General features: G+C 45.1%; 1 protein-coding gene across 3 annotated transcripts in view; it reads right to left on the reverse strand.

Moving 5' to 3' along the window:
• Positions 1-432: 432 nt before the first annotated feature.
• Positions 433-23,328, reverse strand: part of LOC138581040 (sulfotransferase 1 family member D1-like) — a 289,076-nt gene continuing 266,180 nt past the window's right edge. For all 3 annotated transcript variants that reach the window (XM_069652067.1, XM_069652066.1, XM_069652065.1), the window contains one exon: positions 433-1,018. In XM_069652067.1, the coding sequence (XP_069508168.1) occupies positions 906-1,018 (113 nt within the window). In that variant the 3' untranslated portion in view covers positions 433-905. The remainder of the gene's footprint in view (positions 1,019-23,328) is intronic.

Genomic DNA, 23,328 nt, shown 5'->3' on the forward strand with positions numbered 1-23,328 from the left:
TTCTTGGTTGCATTTCTCTTCTTTAACTCTGGCCCCCTCTTCTTCCTCTGCTGGTTAATTTTGTTTATATTTCAAATGTTCTTATCCTTATGGCATGATTATATAATATTTTGCTGTATTGGAATGTATATGAATCATACCAACACCACAGTCTTGCCTTGAAAAGGACCCGTTGTTTTGGGTCGAAACACGTGTCGGCAGTCTTGTTTTTGCATCAACTCATAAAATCTGTTTCAACAGCGTTTTTTTGACTGAAGAATCTATTGCTTTGGACTCTTTGTTTCATTGTATTTGTTGTCCAGTTACACATTCAATTTGAAGGTGACATTTTTTAAGTGTTGGCATTAAGAACAGAGCAAACATGCTTCAATGATTTACAATAAGGTATATCACGCGCAAGCACATTCACACTTTTAAGGAAAACCAATAACCTTGTGGTAAATTCCTTTAATTGTATATGATTTCTAAAACATTCTTACTAAACTGCTCATTGTACGAAAAAGCCATACAAACAATAACAGTATGCTAAAAAGAAAAGGGTCTCAGTGCCTGGTAAACCGAGCCATGTATGGGATGAGAGAGAATATGGAAAGGAAGTAGAAGGGTTTAATCATGCAGGATGCAGTCTCAAGAGGATAACCCAGGGGCAACGCGCTCGCCTTGGAAGCAAGACGACGTGGAGCAAAACAGGTTTGATCCCAGTCGCGCTTGTAAATCTCTGGGTGTTAAGCGCGACATAAATAACCACTTACAATTACTGAAAGGTCCCTCCTTCAACCTCTGAAACCACTGAGCCGTTTTTTACGTATCAGAAAGATAGGAAGCTTGCAAGGAAAGGCTTTTGTCGCAGACACTCTTTGCACCTGAAACTCAACAGCCATAGGTCAGGCATGCAAAGACGTCCTTCAGAGCTCCTCCCTAAACCGCAGGTCGCTTGATGCCATCTTCGTTTTGTAGTCCTCGTCAAAGTGCTCATTCTGGGCCACAGTGAACTGGTTCTTCCAATCACCGGTGATCCCTGTGGAAGGGGAGCAAATAAATGATCAAAAACATTTATATTAAGTCAAGCGTAAAGGTACTTTTCAAATGTCACCTCTTAATAAAGGCTGGCTTTATTACACAACTCAGTGGTCTGCATGTTGCTGAATTTAAATAAATTATCGAGGGAATAGGCTGAGTTGGGTTGTTATGCTGTGACCGCCTGGTTCCACACTGAGTCATACGGCACACGCACTGACGTGTGGAGCACAGAGGTGGCATGGGGGAAGGTTGAAACAAGGGCCACTGGCAGGTTCAAGTGTCCAGCCAGTGTGCATTCAAGGGGCGTGGCAGTAGTATTCCGATTTAGATGCATCCATGGTTTGGTTAATAGGTTATCAAAAACCACAATACATTAAAAAGATTAGTGACCTTATTAAATATCAGCAAATATTCCCACGAAAAACATGTAATTAGCAATTAAGAGTACCAGACCCACTGGACATCTATTTACTCACTCTCAGCCATTGCTCCTCGGTTCTGTTAAAAATTAATGTATTCAAGTGAATTATAGCAATTGCCTGTCCAGCCTGGGCCAGGAGTGTGTCCTTGAATGTCCCTAAGCATTGTAGATAGGATAGGACAGGATTGTAAATGTAGCAAGGACAGATAGGTTGACAAATAGGATTGTAAATGTTAGCAAGTGCCACACTTCGAACTATGAATGATAGCAAGCGCCACACTTAGATAAAATTGTGAACATTAGCCTGCATCCCATCTAGATAGGATTGTGAAGGTTAGCAATGTGGGGTGCATTTACAAGCCCTAACAGAAATCCGCTTCACCTGAAAACCACATTTCTACATTTCACCCAAAAACGGCTGTGTTGTTTCTCCCTGGCACATGTTTGGCAAGCATTGAACACTGCCACAAAAAGAATGGCTGCATTTGCTTTATTTCATTTAAACCATCAGAAAATGACCTACATTCAGAACGGCATCACATTTGCTGTTCTGTACTCTGAAGACTAAAACTGCGCCTGACATCCAAAACGGCTTTGCAAATTGTTCCTTATTTCATGAAAACATCACAAAGTTGTGACCTTCATGGAAACACACACGTGCATGCTTTATTTATGCTGATCACCAAGAAGTGGGGCAGTACATTTCAGGAACAGCTGCTGTACTGATAAAATGCTTGAGGAGCAAAGAATTATGTTTTCCACTTAACACAGCTTTTGTTTTCTTTTGCTAAGAACCATTGCGCTCAAACCGCGGTAAATGGAAAGAAATAACGTGGAGTTTCTGTTTCTCATATCAATATCAAAAGAAAGCCTGGGCAGCATTCTTTTGAGTCCATAAATGAACCGTATATGCAAAACTCCCCAAAAGATTTAGTGAAAAGAAACTATGGTCTACAGAAACCTCATTTTGTAAACTTGAAATGCAAGGAAATGAACAAGCGTGTAAATTTGCTCTTTTGAAAATGAGGAAAATTATGTTTAAAAGTGAAATGACATATGACAGCTTGTGCTTGCACAGAAATGTGATTGAATATGTGGGTTGGGGTTTTGCTATATAATCTGCAATATATTTATCCCCACAAGACTTCAATAAGACTGGCTGAGGCCCAGGAATTCTAGTAAAACCAGTTTGGCAGGAAGCCTTGCCTCCCACTTTCGCACCTTAAAGTGAACTAACTCTGCAAGGACATGTGCTGGGGCTGACAGTGTGATAATTACTAGTTCTGCTAGACAAGCAGGCAGGACTGTCCAAAAAAGACAAAGGGAGGGAGTGGGGCCCAGTCTTTGATCCAGAGGTACGATTTCCTTCGCCACCCATTCCCAGGTTGTCCTTTATGCAAGCTGAGCCCAGAGGAGGAAATTTGGGCTGTAGGGGTTTGAAGTACCGCCCTCCCACATGACCAATTCTCTACATTGACAGTAAAGAACATATTTATTTTAAGACATTATTCTCAGCATACTGAATGAGCAAGAATTTGATATTATGATAGTTTTCGATGTAATTTTTCGGTGAACAGACAGAGACCATGTGTAAGTTTCTAGCCCATGGTGAACTGAAATGGCCAGGAAAAAATGCGGTTCTGGCTGATATTTAAATGGGACTAATATATAACTCGGAGGAAAGATGCAAAATGTACTTATGAACATGTGCAATCACTGTCAGCATTTTAAATATGATGCCTTGCATAAAGAGGGCGGAGTTGTGCCAAAGGGCAATGCAACATCGCACAGAGTTGGCGATTATATTGTCCAATTCCCTGTGACATATGGAATCAGCATATCTCATTCTTATGGCGGTGGATGGTACAGATTTGAAGTTTTTCCTCTATAACTCATTTTTGGTAAAAAGTAGCTTTGTGAGACAAAGAAAGATCATAAATGCAGACACATAAATTATGTCATTTCCTCTGAACCAATCAGACCAGGGAAAGGAGGGGACACTGAGAGACTGCCCTATCCCAGCAGAGGGTTAAGTCCAGAGTACTTCCCCCCAGGTTGTAAAACCGATGATGTCCTTTTGGCCATATAAGGGGGAGACATGGAACACAGGGGACTGACAATCCACTGAAACCGAACTTCAAGATCCAGGAAGGCAGAGATGCATCCATCTATCCAGCTCCAGGCACATACCCCAGAATCCAGGGAGAAAGGAGGAGAGGCAGCTGATCCCATCCAGGAGAGTCCAGTGACCGGATCCCCTGCCTAGCTGTCCAGCATCCCACCCAGCTGTCCACAGTGAGCAGACCTTGCTTAGTTGTCCAGCATCCCATCCAGGAGAGCCCAGCTGTCCCAGTGACCAGACCCCTTGGCCCAGCCATCCAGAGTGACCAGATCCCTTGGCCTAGCTGTCCAGAGACTTTGCTGGCTGTCCAGAAACCCCAAACTCAAGCTTCCATTGTAAGTATCACATCACCCAGTCCTCAAATTGCATATCCTGCTCTTTTTTACCCTTGCACCCCATTGAAATCCCATTCAAAATCCTAAACTGCCAGCATAATTGGTTCACCTTTCCATAGATAAATCTGTATTAGCCTGTGTATGTTAGTGCATTTCTTTGATAAGCTCTTCCATAATCTGTGTAAGCTCTTAGCATTCCTTTGAAGTAAATTCATTCATTTCCCCATTGAAATTCACGTTCATTATTGTTGCCATTCAAAAAGAAAAGATCCTAAATGCAGACACATAAATTATGTCATTTCCCCTGAACCAATCAGCCCAGGGAAAGGAGGGGACACTGGGAGACTGCCCTATCCCAGCAGAGGGGTAAGTCCAGAGTACTTCCCCCTAGGTTATAAAACCGATGATGTAATTTTGGCCATATAAGGGGGAGACAGGGAACACAGGGGACTGACAATCCACTGAAACCCCGACTTCAAGAACCAGGAAGGCAGAGATACATCCATCTATCCATATCCAGGCCCATACCCCAGAATCTAGGGAGAATGGAGGAGAGGCAGCTGATCCCATCCAGGACAGCCCAGTGACCAGATCCCCTGCCTAGCTGTCCAGCATCCCATCCAGCCGTCCACAGTGACCAGACCTTGCTTAGCTGTCCAGCATCCCATCCAGGAGAGCCCAGCTGTCCCAGTGACCAGACCCCTTGGCCCAGCCATCCAGAGTAACCAGATCCCTTGGCCTAGCTGTCCAGAGACCTTGCTGGCTGTCCAGAAACCCCAAACTCAAGTTTCCATTGTAAGTATCACATCACCCAGTCCCCAAATTGCATATCCCACTCTTTTTGACCCTTGCACCCCATTGAAATCCCATTCAAAATCCCAAACTGCCAGCATAATCTGTTCACCTTTCCATATGATATGATATGATATGATGATATGGCATTTATAACAAGCCTATACACAAATATTTCAAGGTGCGACGAGGCAGGGGGGGACAAAGGGAGGACAGACAATGACCATACTAGGCCAGGTGTCATTCAGATCGCGCAAGTGCATGGGAAGGAGACAGGGACAGTGCAGTACATGGGAATAGATAATAACAATAGGTAAGTAACGGCCAGCATGTGGCAAGTGCATGGGTAAGTGCAGACATTAGGATATCAAGAACTGGTAGGGGGACTGTAGGGATACAGAAACAGTCCCTAAGTGTGGGGGTAAATAGATAAATCTGTATTAGCCTGTGTATGTTAGTGCATTTCTTTGATAAGCTCTTCCATAATCTGTGTAAGCTCTTAGCATTCCTTTGAAGTAAATTCATTCATTTCCCCATTGAAATTCACGTTCATTATTGTTGCCATTCAAAAAGAAAAGATCCTAAATGCAGACACATAAATTATGTCATTTCCCCTGAACCAATCAGCCCAGGGAAAGGAGGGGACACTGGGAGACTGCCCTATCCCAGCAGAGGGGTAAGTCCAGAGTACTTCCCCCTAGGTTATAAAACCGATGATGTAATTTTGGCCATATAAGGGGGAGACAGGGAACACAGGGGACTGACAATCCACTGAAACCCCGACTTCAAGAACCAGGAAGGCAGAGATACATCCATCTATCCATATCCAGGCCCATACCCCAGAATCTAGGGAGAATGGAGGAGAGGCAGCTGATCCCATCCAGGACAGCCCAGTGACCAGATCCCCTGCCTAGCTGTCCAGCATCCCATCCAGCCGTCCACAGTGACCAGACCTTGCTTAGCTGTCCAGCATCCCATCCAGGAGAGCCCAGCTGTCCCAGTGACCAGACCCCTTGGCCCAGCCATCCAGAGTAACCAGATCCCTTGGCCTAGCTGTCCAGAGACCTTGCTGGCTGTCCAGAAACCCCAAACTCAAGTTTCCATTGTAAGTATCACATCACCCAGTCCCCAAATTGCATATCCCACTCTTTTTGACCCTTGCACCCCATTGAAATCCCATTCAAAATCCCAAACTGCCAGCATAATCTGTTCACCTTTCCATATGATATGATATGATATGATGATATGGCATTTATAACAAGCCTATACACAAATATTTCAAGGTGCGACGAGGCAGGGGGGGACAAAGGGAGGACAGACAATGACCATACTAGGCCAGGTGTCATTCAGATCGCGCAAGTGCATGGGAAGGAGACAGGGACAGTGCAGTACATGGGAATAGATAATAACAATAGGTAAGTAACGGCCAGCATGTGGCAAGTGCATGGGTAAGTGCAGACATTAGGATATCAAGAACTGGTAGGGGGACTGTAGGGATACAGAAACAGTCCCTAAGTGTGGGGGTAAATAGATAAATCTGTATTAGCCTGTGTATGTTAGTGCATTTCTTTGATAAGCTCTTCCATAGTCTGTGTAAGTCTTTAGCATTCTTTTGAAGTAAATCAATTAATTTCCCCCGTTGAAATTCACGTTCATTATTGTTGCCATTCGAAACTATTTTGTCGAGTGTTATTACTAAATATAGTCATTAAAAGATAGCCTAAATAGAATTAGTTTTTGTGTTCTGTGTGCTTTACCCTTGAACTCCAATTGCATCTGTCCCATAGAAAAACCCTAACCGCAATCCCATTAAGAGTAACCCCTCCTGAAGAATCTTACCTGCATATGCCTCTGTTCCTTGTCCTTAAACCCAATTTTCCATTTTGACAGCTAAGCCCTTTACATGGCTGCTGTCAGCACGAATGTTGTGTGAAACTAAATTCCCATTTGCGCGTGTATGTTTTCTTTTGCATTTCTGTCTTTTTCCCAAAATCGATTTTCTTGCCTTGGTGCCCTGCTAGTAGTCTGCATGTTTCCTTATCACTTGAGTGTAGCAACACAAATCTCTGTCCTAACTATCCCATCGCAGTTGTAAACAGCTCTCCAAGTAACAAGCAAAATCCGATTATGCTGTTTTGCTCATAAAACGAGTTTTCATTTTCTTCTTTGGCCTCCTATCTTGGGGTGGTGGGCTGAATACACAATCTGATTGTTCCCTCTTCATTCTGACTCATTGCCACTGACTTCCATCTACAAAGAGTTTAGTTAGCTGAAGTTTGGGATGGGGGAGTGTTGCAGGGGGAGTGCATAACGTGAGTTCTATCTGTTATTTAAAAAATGATTTTGCTTATGTTTGCTATTAAAGATTTCCGTACATTTTGTTAGGAGTTTGAATTAACTGCACTGTGTTAATCTTTTTATTTGTATTGTCTCCCCATTGGTGACTGCTGCCCAATTATTTGCTTTGCTCTGATTTTCATTCTTTGCATTTGTACTGCCACCCCATTGGTGACTGCTGCCCAATTAGTTGATTTTGTTTGATTTTGTTTGATTGCTCATTGAACCATAACAATCTATAAATATCATATTGTTACACACCGGCCTGGTTCCTAGCCCATGGTGACACATCGTGTTTGTTAAGGTGGGTGAGACAGGTTGGGGCCCTACTCAAATAAAGAACCCAGTAAAAAACATTTTTATTGTGTGCCACATTCATTGTCAGTGGAAGAAGTCCCTGGCTGGAGTGTGCCATGTCATAAAACCGTTACAGCAAGTGCCACACTTCGATAGAATTGTGAATGTTAGCAAGTGCACACTTAGATAGAATTGTGAACATTAGCCTGTAAGTGCCACACTTAGAACTATAAATGCTAGCAAGTGCCACACTTAGCACTGTGAATATTAGCACATGCCACATTTAGATACAATTATGAACATTGCCATTTGCCACACTTATATAGAATTGTGAACGTTTGCAAGTACCACATTTAGATAAATTTGAGAACATTAGCCTGCGTCACATCTAGATAGGATTGTAAATGTTAGCAAGTGCCACACTTAGAACTATGAATGTTAGCAAGCACCACACTTAGATAGAATTGTGAATGTTAGCAAGTGCCACACTTAGAACTGTGAATATTAGCACATGCCACATTTAGATAAAATTATGAACATTAGCCTGCGTTGCATCTAGATAGGATAATGAAGGTTAGCAAGTGCCACACTTAGATAGAATTGTGAATGTTAGCACGTACCACATTTAGATAGAATTGTGAACATTAGCCTGCGCCGGACCCAGACAGAATTGTGAATGATAGCAAGTACCACATTTAGATAGAATTGTGAACATCAGCCTGTGCCGGACCCAGACAGAATTGTGAATGATAGCAACTACCACGTTTAGTTAGAATTGTGAAAATTAGCCTCTGTCGCATCTAGATAGGATTGTGAACGTTAGCAAGTGCCACACTTAGATAGAATTGTGAACATTAGCCTGTGTCAAATCTAGACAGGATTATGAATGCCGGCCAGTGCCACATCTAGATAGAATAGCAAATATTAGCCATTGCCACATCTAGACTGCATTGGGAATATTGCCAATGTCACATTAAGATAGAATTGTGAATGCTAGCTTGATACGCATCTAGATAGGATTTTGAAAGTGGGCCAGTGCCACATTTGGATATAATTGTGAATATTGGCGTGCATCATACATAGACAGGATTGTGAATATTAGCCAGTGCTGGATCTAGATAGAAATGCAGAGATATTCACATGCCACATCTAGAAAGAATGTGGACATTTAACACATATCACTTCTAGATAGCGAGGCCAATAGCCAACCCACTAACAATTTCACCCCTCTGCATACACCTCTCTAACTCTAACTAAACACAACCACAACCCTAAAGCACAACACACTGCACAAACTTCACTACACCACAACAAAACAAACCACAGATAGCTTTGCACAACAGCACACAACGGCTACCGACCAGAAAGCACCCCCAAGTTCAGCGAACAGTGTTAACTGAACTGAAGCTGCCAACAGCACATCACTGCTCTCTTGCACTTATTCCGCTCGTTCCCACTAACTTCACCTCCCACCCCCTTTCCTTTTCAAATCCGTCAGAGCGCCAGGGGACCACTCCGGTGGAGATAGTGCGCGGTACAAACATCCTTTAACATTAACATTAACAGCATCTGGGTGAAGGTATCCTTGTTTGAACCCTGGTCTCCTTGTCCTCGCATAAGACCAGCCTGCTCTGGGAAATTAAAGGGTAAGCCCTGGCGTTCCTGCCACTCGCCCTCTATATAACTAGCTCTGGGCTCTCCAGATCAATGCAGACCCGCAGGAGAGAGCCTGGAAACCAGGATGGGCCTTAGGGCAGAAGGTTTGCAGGAAAAGGGAGGGCACTGCATGCCTGAGACCTCGGTCCTATTCCCTTTCTCAGTACTGCGCTACTTACCTTTTACTCACTAGCAGACCCCGTTTTCTCTCCCTCTGACCACTCTGATTTTACTTTCAATGTCACTGCTCCTCTTCTCTTCCTTCATCCCTTAATTTCACTTAATCCCCTCCCTGCTGCACTTTCAAACTGCCCATGATAGTACTGAATTTAATCCATCTCCTATGTGTTGTCCCCACAGATGTCAGTCTATGTTTGAGACACTTTAACCGGACCGTGCACTAATACAATGGATTACTGTTACAATGAGCCTCATATAGGGCATTTATTTTCCTATAGTGTATGGCATTTGAGTGACCACAGCACTAACAATGGCTGTTTGTTTTGTTTTGTCTCTTCTACCACTGAACAGAACACTTGGGAATCAAAACAGCAGGTAGTGCGGCCAGCAGGTGGCCAGTGCAAGAATTAAGTGCAGATAGCGGGTGTCTAAAAGTGCAGGTAAGGGGACTGTAGGGTTGCAGATACAGACCAAAGTGCAAGGGTTGCCAGGAGGCAATGCAGATATGAAGCTGGGTGGGCAGGGATCTGGGCCCGGATTCAGAGGGTAGCCAAGTTCGCAGTGCAGTAACAGAATAGAACATCTGGGAAAAGGAGAGAAAAGGCAGAAGCAAAGAGGAAGGTCTTGAGGTGCTTCCGGAACCCAAGATGGTTCTCCTAAAGTTTCAAATAGGCAGGGAGGCTGTTGCAGAGGGAGGCCCCTGCCGAAGAGAGAGATCTACCACCAACACGCTGCTTGGAGAAGCTACTGACCCTGAGGGAGTTGGAGGAGTGAAGAGCTCTAGAAGAAAGGTATTTCCAGAGGGAGAGTTGAATATATTGTGGACCCAGGCCCCAGAAGGCCTTGTGGACAATGTAGAGGGTCTTGAACTTAATCCTTCCAGCCACTGGGAGCCAATGAAGAGATTTCAGGGCTGGAGAGATACAATCCTTGGGCTTGAGGCTAGGACAAGTCTTGCAGTCCTGTTCTGGATGAATTGCAGAGGGCGGAGAGTAGTAGCAGGCAGATTTAGAAAGAGGCTGTTGTAGTAGTCCAGCCTAGAGTGAACCAGAGCTCTAGAGACAGTGAGCTTCTGGGGGAAGGAGAGGAAAGGAAGAATACCTCTGAGGAGGATCAGTTGGTAGTTTGACTTCTTAGAGACGTCAGAGATGTGAGGAGAAAAGGAAAGTGTGGAGTCTAAGATGACCCTGAGGTTCTTACCCCCACAGGTGAGAGCAGGAAGAGGGCCATGGGAGGCCATCCAGAGAATGACAGGAAAGGAAGGTGCAGGTGTGCCAATGAGGAGGATCTCTGCCTTACTGGCATTAAGGCAAAGGTCGTTGGCGGCACACCACTCAATCTGCTGCTATGTCTCAACAAACTCCCATAGTTAAATGGAATGAAACTTTCAAACACAAACCGGGGTGTCGTGATGAATCCCCCAAATATAACCCACCGAAATGCTGTGAAGAAAATCGATTCTCCACCTTTTAAAAATATCCTTAAAAACGTATTGTGGAAGACCTCTACTGCTTCACTACAGGAGAAATAAGGATAAGCTATTCTGTACGCCATAGATTCATGGCTGGCAGGATACCTTTTGAAATATCCTAGTATTATGCAGATGCTAAAAGATAGCTTATGGACAAAGGCTGGCTCGTAGGAATGACAGTCATGGCCTACCAAGGCCTACTATCAGCCTATTTGCCAATGGCACCGAAACGATGCAAGCAAGCCATGACAATTTGCAAGAGTTCTACCAAAATGTCCAATTCTTTTTGACCAAAGAAAATGCAATCTATCAAACAAGTCTTTCTGCTCCTCCCAGGTGCTTGGAATGACATTATTTCAACTCATATAAAGTAAATGAGGACTCCAAACTCACATTATGAGCTTTGTTCTGAACTAAATGCTTCAAAGAATACCTGAGGAACTCAGACTAGAAGCAGAAGTCAGAAATCTAACAACACGATGGAAACAAAGTTTCCTAGTTAAGGACCTATGAACTAGCAGAAAGGCTAAACAAAATGAATCTTAATGCAAAGCTAAGAACCCACCATCACCTCAACACACTACATAAACAATAGTTAGTATTTTAGGCACTGACTCTCAACTGGCTCCCGGTGGTTGCTCCCATTGGGATTCCTGCTCCTTCTTTGCTCCCTTGTCTTTGGCCACTGCCTATGCCCCCCCTGCTCCTTCATCTGAAGCCAGAAACCTTGGAGTTATGTTCGACTCGCCTCTCTCATTCTGCTCTCACATCTTGGACCTTGCCAAGAAGGCCCATTTTTAACTCCACCTCCTCAGAGGTATTCTTCCTTTCCTCGCTTTTCCCCATAAGCTCAATGTCTCTAGAGCTCTGGTACTCTCTAGACTGAACTTTTGCAACAGCCTCTTCCTTAATCTACCCTGTTCTGCTCTCCACCCCCTCCAGCTAATCCAGCATAGGGCTACGAGACGTATCCTTGGCCTCAAGCCCAGGGACCATACCTCTCCAGCCCTAAAATATCCCCTCAGGCTCCCGGTTGCTGGAAGGATCAAAATCAAATCCCTCTGCATCATCCTTAAGGCTGTCTGGGGCCAAGGACCATGCTATTTACAACTTGCTCTCTCTAAATACTCTCCCTCCAGATCTTTATGCTCCTCCGGCGCCAACTCTCTGCATGTGAAGTGCTAAGCAGTGAGCTGGTGGTCGATCCCTTTCCTCGGCTGGCTCCCTCCTCTGGCACATCTCTCTCTTCCTCTCCCTCTTGCACTGGATCTCCTCAAATACCGGAAGCTCCTCAAGACTTTGCTCTTCACCTCCTGCTTCCCCCTCTCGCTCCCTTGCTAAACCCCAAAGTCGCTGAGATTGGTGGCCAGGGACCTTATATGTCTTTCTGGGGCCTGGCCTTTCCGTCCAATTGCCTTCAACCTCCACCCTCTCCCAGTATTTTTGCCCACTGGTCTGTATTGTTCCACGGGCCGCACCTATTGTAGTGGCTGATGATTACTCTTTACCAAGTGATCTCTGCCAGGCACTTACCTGTTCTGGGCAACTGACTCTCTGGCACTTCCCCTCTGGGAACCTCTAACATGTATCCACTTCCCTTGTCCTTTCTCTTTCCCTGAACTTGCACGTTCCGAATGCTCACAAGGCCTAGTAAGACCGTCTCTGTCTTGTCCATCGGTGTTGTTTACAACACAGTTATACCATTCAAAAACTATGCCCCCATTTTCTGACATTCACGCTCCCATAAGAAATTAAGAACTATAATACTAGCCCACACAGAACAACAAAACCCAAGAATAAGTACACACAAAATATTTTGAGAAACTATCCTCTAAAAGCGCCACCATCTTACCGCCACATTCACAGCAACCTTATAAAATACCCATCTACCCACTGAGACCTTACTAGAGCAAATACAAGAGATCCCTGAAGATAGTATCAGCTTTAAACGCCTGAACAGAAATCACATCCTATCCACGAAATGAAAGAAACTCAATTGCCACCATCTCAACATGACTTGCAACCTCATGAACACCAAAGAAATATGGCTAGAAAATAGTCAAGATCTGAACAATACCACAGCAGCCAAAAACGATGCCAATCCAGAGCATCAATCCTCATGGTGAGGGAACATAAATACAAACAATTCCAAGTAGATCAAGGAAAATGTGTTCATATCAAGCAGAGCAGGCGCTTCCCTCCGATAACAGAGACAATTACACAGGAGAGTTCAGAGACTTGGCAAATGTGGCCAAATCAGTGGCTTGGAATGTTAACCCAATGTCCTACGCACCATAACATTTCCTCTGCCCACCATCCAAGAAATCCACACTGCTTATTGAACAGGTTTAACTGGCACAACTAATGAATTGACCTGGGGCCGTAACCACGCCCGAGAACAATAATCCGGCCTGGGTACCCATGACCAACTGATCTATCCCTTATCTGCTATACAGCGTTGTTCCCAGCATAATCACATCATGCTCTCCAGATGAAATAATATCACAGACCTGAACATAGACGGCTGGAACTTAGATAGATCCGAACATCTAAAACAATACACATCAAACAAAAACCCATGGAAACACCTCTCATCACCACTGATAAATCAACTCTTCAGTGCATCTTACCCAAGTGCTCGTCAGCTATTGCACTCCGCATAGTCTCCGGAGGACAACTCAAGGGCAGCGCGCTCCCCTTGGAAGCAAGAATTTGGAGCAACACAGGTTCGATCCCTGGGTCCGTGTTTCGAATCCTCTGGGTATTAAGTGCGTTATAAATAACCAATTATAATTATACACATAGCAACACAGTACAAGAAGGTAACTCAGATCTCCTCATCCTAATAGAAACATGGTTAAACCTGACCCTTCAAACAAACAGACTCTTAAATAAATAACCACTATTCCATCCTCCACCTACAGCGAGAAGGAAAGGTAGATAGCTGTATTGCATGGATTCAAAGCCACACACTGCTTTGCAAATAGATCCACTCACAAATGTTCTCTGTATTTAAATGCATGGTTGCTGAAGTTGAAACCTCCCCATCAAAGTCCATAAGGATAGGCATTATTTGGCACCCATAAAAGATAAGATCCTTCTGGAACAATGCATAGACAGCATCATAGCTCAGGTGGTGAAATCCACTGGCATTTTCTTCGGAGATGTAATCATACATTAGGGAGTTATTACAGATCTGTAAGTATCCACAATCTTGACTTTCCTAAATGACAATGATTTAGAAACAACCGACACCGAGGAATCTACAATAAACCTAATCCTTTCCAAGCCAGGAAAAGTGTGGACCAGTGACCCAGTAAAACCTCAACACCCAGACCACTGGCAAATTCCTTCTTCATATTATTTAATTAAGGGAAATTTGAAGGACACCCAAAAGCCCAAACAATCTGGGTAAGAAACCTGAAAAGTATGAACTTAGCGCATTTCAATGACAATGTGTCCACGTAGCTAGCCTCTATCACAGGAACTACTGAAATCAGCCACCTCACATGCTCTAACCAATCCTAAATTTACAGCATTCACGGCGCACATTAAAAAATAAAATAAAACAAAACAAAATAAAGATGATGAAGAAGAGGATAAAGAAAATGTCCTCGGCTGAAGGCTCTAGGAAGGAGAAAGTCTTCGCAGGGTGCCCCAGCGAGTGCCGCTGACACACCGCGGTGAGGAGAACACTGTGTTAAGTCTTCCCTCAGTGGCGGCTCCATTGGTGGGGGTGATAATGGGAGTCAGGGGCCTGCCTAAGGGCATCTTTGAAACCACAAAATCGCCTATGAACAAAGCTAGTCATTGGATTAACTCCAATTTGATGGGCCCAAGCATAGACCCCTATCTAGTCATAATCGCCAGAAGAGTGGGATGGGTGGGTCTCACTACAAAATCAGTTGAGGGTGTCTGTATTGTGGTCTCCTTCACAAACCCACTAATTGTTAGGCATATGGTAACCTCAAATTGAAGAAGAGGGTTAAGGGCAAACGGATTGAGACTGGATAGCAGGATGGTGGGCCTGGATTTTTTATATCCACCAGCTGGGTTGCTGGTGGCACCCTCAGAGGGTCTCATGGAGAGGATGGTAAATAGGGACATGGAATTTGGTGACAGTGGTGCCCTAGCTGCACACAATCTTGTCTACTCGCAACCTTTGGTTAAGGTGGGGTGGAGTAACACACATGGATCTGGAAGGGGTAAAGCCGTTAGGGGTTTGGTGTTACAGAATAGATTTGAGCCCTTACCATCCCTGGATGAGCAGGAGTGACATAGGGATCTTTTGTCTCTGAGTTTAGAGGTGGTCCAAGAGAATAGGGCTGGCAGTGGGCATGATCCAGAGGTTTCCAATGTTTCCAATGTTAAGATCACTTGGAACATAGCAGGATCTAGGGAAAAACTGGAGCAGGTGGATAACCTGGGATTTTTGAGGTGTCATGATGTGATTTTATTACAGGAAACCTGGGATCTAGTAACTCCCCTATTGGATAGTTATGTCTCTTATGGCATATCAGCCCAGAAAAATAGGAGGGGGAGGAGCTATGGGGGCTTGGCCATATTGGGTTACCACCTACCCAACATACCTTGCTGGTTTAAGGTGGTAGAGTCCCAGATGGATTTTCTACAATTAAAAAGGTTTAATCGCCCGGCAGAGAGAAGTTTGATATCCTAAACTTCTATAATAGGGAATAGATGGGAGAAGGCAAAGGGGTTTGTGGACCAGTATTGGGCAGACAAAGGGGGTACAAAGAATAGACTAATCTGGGGGGATTTTAACATTAGAAAGGGATGTGGTTGAGCTAAAGATCTCTATGAACCATTGGAGGACCAACTCTTACAAGTTCAGGATCCTCAAATGGAAGACACCAGGGTATGTGCTAGAGGTCTCCAATTAAGTGCTTGGCTGATCGAATGGGGCATGCGATCGGTGAACGACCGCATTGAGCGGGCCATCCCAGGGAAATGCACGTTCAATAACCATCTGGGTTCTTCAACTATTGATTATTTTTGTCTATCATTAGGCCTATGGAAAGTCATTGTGAGTTTTGAAGTAGCCAGAGTGGGCATTAGTGACCATTACTCCTTGGTCTTAACCATCAGAGGATTGGTTGTGGGTGTGATACCATTCCTAGTGGAAATCGAAGCAGTGTCACTAAGGATTAAATGTGGGAAAATTCAAGTATCCGGCTTGCAATTAAATATATTGGCTCGGCTAAACCCGGAAAAAACTGGAATCCTTGAGAACTCATCTGGACCTCTGGTGGTGGTGGGATTGTTTACAGCTATTCTGCAGGCTCTAACCGGGGGCTTTTTGGAGGTGCATAAATAGAAGGGGAACTCTTGGAGAAGGGGCAGGTTTGACCAGGCATGTAGGACGGCGAAGTTGGCACCTTTAAACGCCCTAAAATCACTGATGACAGATAGAAGTAACACTGTTCAAGCAAGATCTGATTACCGTAGGGTGAGTGAGCAAAGACAAATAGTGTTGGAAGATTAGGCATGGGAAGAGTTTTTGGGGGCAAATAGGACGAACAGCACCAAAGGTTTCTGGGAATTTGTCAAAGGAGCGCCTGTTTATAATGGGAAGCAGGGTCACAAGGGTACCCATGTAGGGGCGGCAGATTGGCTATCCTATTTTGGGTCATTGTTTGGTGCTAGTTGCGTACCAGATGGGAAGGAGTCCGGGGGTTCAATACTTCATTTCTTTATAGAAGAGGTCTTGAAAGCGATTGGAGCTCAGGCTTGAAATCGAGCTGCTGGACCTGATGCAATACTGGCAGACCTTTTCTTGGAACAAACTGATTTATGGGCACTGGTGTTGACCCTGGCTTTAATGCCTGTTTAGGCTTCATGCCCGCCCTCATGGAAAACGGCTATCATTTTCCCTATATTTAGTATGGGACTGACATTTTGCCATTGCATGACTTCCAGGCAATGCAGGGAAAATGTGGCGAGTTCCAAATGAATACATATTTAGGCCAGAAACACCAATGGACGAGCCATAAGGAACAATATTGCCCATAGAAATAGAGGAAGTGGTGGCAAGAGAGGTTCGAATTGCAGTGCACGGGATGGATGACACAGGGCAAGCATGGAGAGCAATCATCGCAGTTGCAGAGGGGTACTGGTTAACCACAGTGACAGACAACAAACTCTTTAACGAGGAGAGACAGGAACTAGAGATGGTGTTTGAGATGAGTGTAACATACTAGTTACAGATACACTACAGAGAAGTGCCACAGAGAATGGCCATGGCGCTGGAGGTGCCACCCTCATTCTGGGAGGAGGACATGGCCAAGGTACCCAGCAGTTTATGGACCACAAGTCCTTATGACATGAGTTGCATAAAGAGCATAAGGGGAGTGAAGATCACACTGAAGCCAGGAGCGGTTCTGCCAAGAATGAAACAGTACCCCCTAAAAAAGGAAGAAGATGAAGGCATTTATGAGAGAATCACGACACTAATTGAGAGGGGCATCCTGGTACCATCAGAATCCCCATGTAACACAGTAGTGTACCCCATGCGCAAGGCAAAGGGAGGGTAATGGCGTTTTATACAGGATGTAAGGCCCCTTAACCACATTGTAGAAGCAGAGTATCCTTTAGTTGCAAATTTTGTGCAGCATTCCGGCGGAAGATGCCTGTTTCATGGTCAATGATTTAAAAAATGCATTCTTCTCAGTACCGCTCCACCCAGACTCACAAGACCTGACTAGCTTTATGTATAGAAACCAGATGTGAAAACATACTCGGCTCCCACAGGGGCACTGCAAGTCACCATCTAACTTTAACAGAGTGATACAGATGGACCTGAGCAACATACAGATGGAAAGCACAATTTTACAGTATGCACATGATATTTTGATTTGCAGTGAGACAGAAGATCAGTGTGGAAAGGACTCAGTTCACATGGTGATGGTGTTAGCTGACAAAGGGTACAAGGTGGACAAGGCCAAGAGTTACAGTACTTTCAGAAGGTGGTGCTTTACATTGGACAGACGATATCCCAAAATGGCCACCAGATCACCCCACAGAGAGCAGAGACAATACGCAAGACACCTCAGCCCACGACAGTGAGGGAAATGCAACAGTTCTTGGCATTATGCAACTATTGCAGAGCATGAGTCTTCGACTACATCACATACACAAGGCCACTATTATGCACCCTGAAATAGGCACAGAATGGAACAAAGACACTGACATGGACCACAGAGATGACTGAGGCCTTTGGGGAGCTGAAGGAAGCAGTGAGTACTGCCCCAGTGTTCGGGATCCCAGACTACAAGAAATAACTTTTCCTATTCTCACAAACTGACAGTACTGTGATGAAGGCAGTACGGACACAAAAGACAAGCATGGGCCACAAGCCAATAGCTTACTACAGTGGACAACTTGACCCAGTGATGAGTGGACAGTATCCATGAGAACAAGCTTTGTCAGCTGCCACATTTGCGGTGGAGAAGTCAGCAGCAGTAACAATGGGGTGAACCACCACTCTTTACGTGGAGCACGCCCTCTTTGCAGTACTGCAGAAGCCAAAAAGCACAATGACCACACAGAGAGCATCAGGGTATGAGGTGATACTATCGAATGTAGGCTTGAAGATAGTAAAGTGCAAGACTGTAAACCCAACAACATTTTTGGCAGATGTCCTACAACCAGGAAACTATGCACACGACTGCACAAGAACATAGAGATGTTCACTGAGACATTCAAGGGAGAGGAGGACGCACTTGAGGGGGGAGACCTGCTCTACATTGATGGTTCTTTGACAATTGATCAAACTGATGGGGTCAGACATACTGGAACTGCAGTGGTGAGACTGAAGGAGAACGGGACGAGTGAGCTGGGTGCAAGTGCGCGGCTACCATCCCATTATTCAGCACAAGCAGCAGAACTAGTAGCCCTCATATTAGCACTGGAAAGCAGCGTAGAAAAGGAGATGATGATCTATTCTGTCTTCGCCTACTTGACGTCCACAGTACGATGGCTCAGGAGAGGGTTCAGAAGAGCAGACAGGACTCCAGTGCAGCACTATTGGACAGATTAAACAAGGTGATTACTTTTCCAATAAAGGTAGCAATAGTGAAGTGCCAAGCCCACACAAAAGAGAAAGACCCCCATTTCAAGCAGAAATTAAGCAGCAGATTTTGAGGTAAAATGCGCAACGTATTTTGGAGAGTTCTTGGAACTGAGAGAGAGGCAAAAGGCCCAAGGAGGGGTGAGGAACATGGTACTGAAAGAGGGTTACAATGTATTACCATAGACACAGATTATGGAGCTGCAGGGAGCTGCGCCCAAGGAGGAGAAAGAGCTATGGGTGAGGGGAGGGTGCTCAATGTCTCCAACAAATGCCTTATGACGACAGAACAACACAGGGAAGGTGATCATGCCAATAGTATTACAGAAGACAGCATTAGCACAATTGCACTACCCAAAACACACAGGGAAGGAGGTCACTGATACATGCATTGGAGAAACGTGATTCTGCCCCAATTTCAATGAACATGTAGCTGAGCTTGTGAGTAACTGCTTGACCTGTCAGCAGTTTACAACAGGACATACTTTAAGAGTTGTGAGAAGAACCATACCAAAACCAGTTGGCCCATTTCTGCATCGACATGTGGATTATGACGGTATGATGAAAGTTTGCCAAGGATGCCGCTACATGATAGTGGTTGTCGGCCCATTCTCCATGTGGATTGAGGCAGGTCCCTGTTCAAATGCTGATGCCCTTAGAGCGGCCAACTTCTTGGTTAGGGAGGTTTTCCCGAGATGAGGCATGCGTGCGGTCCTGCGGTCTGACAACGGCCTTCACTTTGTCATGTTGGCATTCAGCATAAGTTCGCGTGTGCGTACCACCCACAAGCAAATGGGGTGTGTGAACACCTGATTGGTCTCCTAAAGTAGTGCATAGGCAAGAACAGCAAAGCACCAAGCAAGATTGGTACCACTGTTTGCCCCTTATACTGTTTGCACTGCGCAATAAGCCAGGGTACGTCCACTATTTAATGCCCCATGAGATGGTGACAGGACGGCGCATGCATCTTCCCCTGGCTCCTCCCACAAGGGCACTGAAAGACTGTGAGAATAGTGCAGATGTGTTAGGACATGAAATGTACGAGTAAATCACTTCTCTGGTGGCTAGCGCCTCTTTATCACTCGCCAGATACAGCGGAACCAGGGGGCCCCAGAAGATGGTGAAGAGATTGACTGCGACAACGCACCACAAGACTGTGAACTAAACAACTCTGTGAAAGTGGGCAATATCATTCTCTTGCAGAACTTTATCAGGAGCTAGAACGTGCCCGGGTTTACAGGCCCTCATGTGGTCGAGCAGGTGGTTGACCGTGCTGTCAAGTTATCTTATCTTAACAAATTTTGTAGAGCGCAACATAAACCCGAAGGCATCTTGCCGCTAAAAAGAGGCAAGGATCAAGTTCGCAGAATTAAAACAGAGACATTTTAAGGGCACAGTGAAAAAAAGCAATGTGGGACTCAGTGCTGCGCAGCAAGAAAGGAAGTTGGTTCCACGTTCTGGCGGCAGTACAGAGAAAGCACAACCACCAGTACAGGAGAGCCTGAACCTTGGGGCTTGTAAGGTCCTAAGGTCCTGGGACCGAAGACGTCAAGCAGCATTATGTACAATAAAAATGTATTCTGAAGGAATTCTGCACCCATACCATGAATAGCCCTATGCACAATGCAGAGTGCCTTGAACCTAACACCTTGCTCGATAAGGAGCCAATGAAGTTGTCGCAGCAGCAGGGACATGTGAGTTCCCCATAGAGTTGGAGAATAGCCCTAGCAGCCGAATTCTGCAGAAGCTGAAGAAGGCACAGGGGGTATTTAGGGAGAGCCAAGTAGAGGGCATTGCAGTTATCAATATTACTGATGACTAAGGCAGATACAACCGATGCATGGAGCTTAGCTGGGATAAGCGGGAGGACCTTGCGCAGTGTGCGTAATTTGAAGTGGGCCTTTTGGCATACAGACGAGACCTGATCAGCCATGGATAGGGAAGCTGAGAGCCTGACACCCAGATCTTTGACTGATGAAACCGGTTGAGGAAAAGGGCCAAGGCTCTCTCGCCAGAACTCCAGGGTCCAGTACAGGGATGGTGTAGCAGATCCCACCACCAATACCTCGGTTTTGCCACTGTTGAGTTTAAGCCAGTTTCCTGCCATCCACTCACCAATAGCTAGCAGTCATTTCTTCAATCAGGCAGCCGATTCAGAATTGGAGATATCCAGCCGAACAATGATCTGGGTATCGTCGGCATAAGAATAGTAGAGCAAACCAAAAGCGTGAATTAAAGCCAGAAGAGGACGGATATAGATATTAGACGAAATAGAAGAGAGAGCGGAACCCTGGGGAACACCGCAGAACAGCGACATAGCTCGGGAGCAGAAAGGGGGCATAGAGACAGACTGAGTGCGACCAGATTGAAAAGAGGAGAACCAAGCCAGAACATGGCCCTTAGATGCTCACAGCGGAGAGCCAGGATATCAGGGTAGGGTGGTCGATGGTATCAAATGCTGCTAATAAATCAAGCAGAATCAGAGCACCAACGCCACCACGATCAACCAGGCGAGTCAAATCATCCAGCACTGAAACCAGAACTGACTCAGTACCTCTGCCAGGCCGAAATCCAGATTGATACTGGTCAAAAAAGTTTGAGGATTCTAGAAAAGTGCTAAGGATGGGAGATACCAATAATTCCATAAGCTTTATCAGGCAAGGAAGCAATGAGATGGGCCGGAATTTGGACATGATCATGCCCTGGTTTCTTCAATAGCAGAATGACCAGAGCATGCTTCAGGTTATAAATAAAGGAATCATTAACTGCCTCAGTGAGATGGGTGACAATATCTCAGGAAATATTTTTGAGAACAGAAAGAGGAACCGCGTCTTCAGGGGACACAGATTTAAGGCGATGAAGTGCGCCAAGCACTTCATCCACCGTTAGTAGGGTAGGCGGTCTGCAACCACCTGCAAGACGTCAAGCCCTGAAAAGCAGTGGCCTCACCTGGCAAGTCTCTGTGACTGACAGGGCCAACGTTAAGCACCTAGAAGAGCTACAAGTGCGTTCTGAACTTACACGACTTGGGAGACAAGGACACCCGATGCTCACACGATCCAAAGCAGCAGAAGCGGCAACTGGCATACTTGTGGAAATTGATTAAGGATGCTCTGTCTGTTATTTTTCATTTTCACACACTCAGGGCCTATGTGAACACTGTGGGGATTGTATTATTTGTCTTTCCCCATGTTACCTTCCACCCGTCACCCAGACACTTTCTCTTAACAGTTTGCCCCCTCTGTAAGGAAACTCCACCGATTCAGAGCACGATCCCCTAGAGTATATTATCTTGTCTTCGTAGAGTACTTGGCATAAACATACCCACAACTTGAGTACAGTGAACCCCCAGCACTGGCCACGTTAAGAGACTCATCAGTAAGAAAGGTGTGGGAGGAGGTGTTTGCCTTTGCAATTAGTGATTATTTGGTCTGCAGGCCTTAAGGGCATTAACAATACTAACCCAGTAATGCACTTCTTTGCACATTTCAGGTGGCCAACTGTATCGTCGATCTGCAAGGATCAAGCAGCGTAAGTGGACATGAGGGAAACAATAAAGAACATTATCATTATGTTGTGTCTATTACTTCCCAGTGGATTGATGGGATTAATGTTTTGGCAGTTACATGTTGCTGTTAGCACTACCGCTGTACCCTCTACTAACATTCCCCCAACCCAAGCAGATGGAACAACCATGTCAGTTTGACAAGAGGACACTGCTGATAAGGTAAGATGAGGAAAGCGCAGTGTTGACACAGACATGATGAAAGTAGACATGTATCTCACAGACACCGCTCGAGTGTCTAATAACATATGGTACAAACACATGACAAAAGTAGTAAGGTTTGTCTGATTGTTAATACCCTATGCAATGAGTGCCTCTAGAAAGTTCATAACGACTGAAATACCAGCAGCAAGAGCACAATGCCTGATTTATCATGCAATGGTGCAAACCCGAGGAAGATTTCAAGGGCAGTCAGGAACGTTTAGATGGGTGTTCAAAGGAACATTGCCGTATGAAGATAACTACATAAAAGACATTGGACATGATGAACAACTATTGGCAGATAGACAAAGCTGTACAGTACATAACTGATGGACCTGAGAAGGGAGAAACAAAGACTAGCACATTGAAGGAACTGCCATGTCTCTGGACAAGAGCGAGGGAGATAGGAGGAGAGCCTGGATGCTGGGAAAGACCACAGAGACTAGTATATGGACGAGTGTACACAAACGATGGATGGCAACATGGCGGGAAGCAAAGCACTGACGCTAGTGCAGTCGTCAGTGAACAAAGTGCAGGGAGGGAATGACAAGTGCCTGAAGAAATGGGATGCAAATGCAAAATGACTGACATAAGTGGAAAATTAAGCTTCCCAGATGCCAATAATCCCTTTGAAGACACCAGCCCTGTGCTATCAGAACAATGACGAAGTTGAAGTTGGCAAGAACATTAGGTGCAAAACAACTGAATAACTTGCAGCTATGAGAGCGGGAACAGCAGTGGTGATGGATCACTATTGGGCTTGCAGATCGAAAGCATACAAGAAGCTGCCACCTGATTGGGGAGGAGTTTGCTCATTGGTACATATCAACATGCCTTCATTGGTC

This window comes from Ambystoma mexicanum, chromosome 3p, assembly GCF_040938575.1.
Source record: "Ambystoma mexicanum isolate Mex_15411 chromosome 3p, UKY_AmexF1_1, whole genome shotgun sequence".
Taxonomy (NCBI): domain Eukaryota; kingdom Metazoa; phylum Chordata; class Amphibia; order Caudata; family Ambystomatidae; genus Ambystoma; species Ambystoma mexicanum.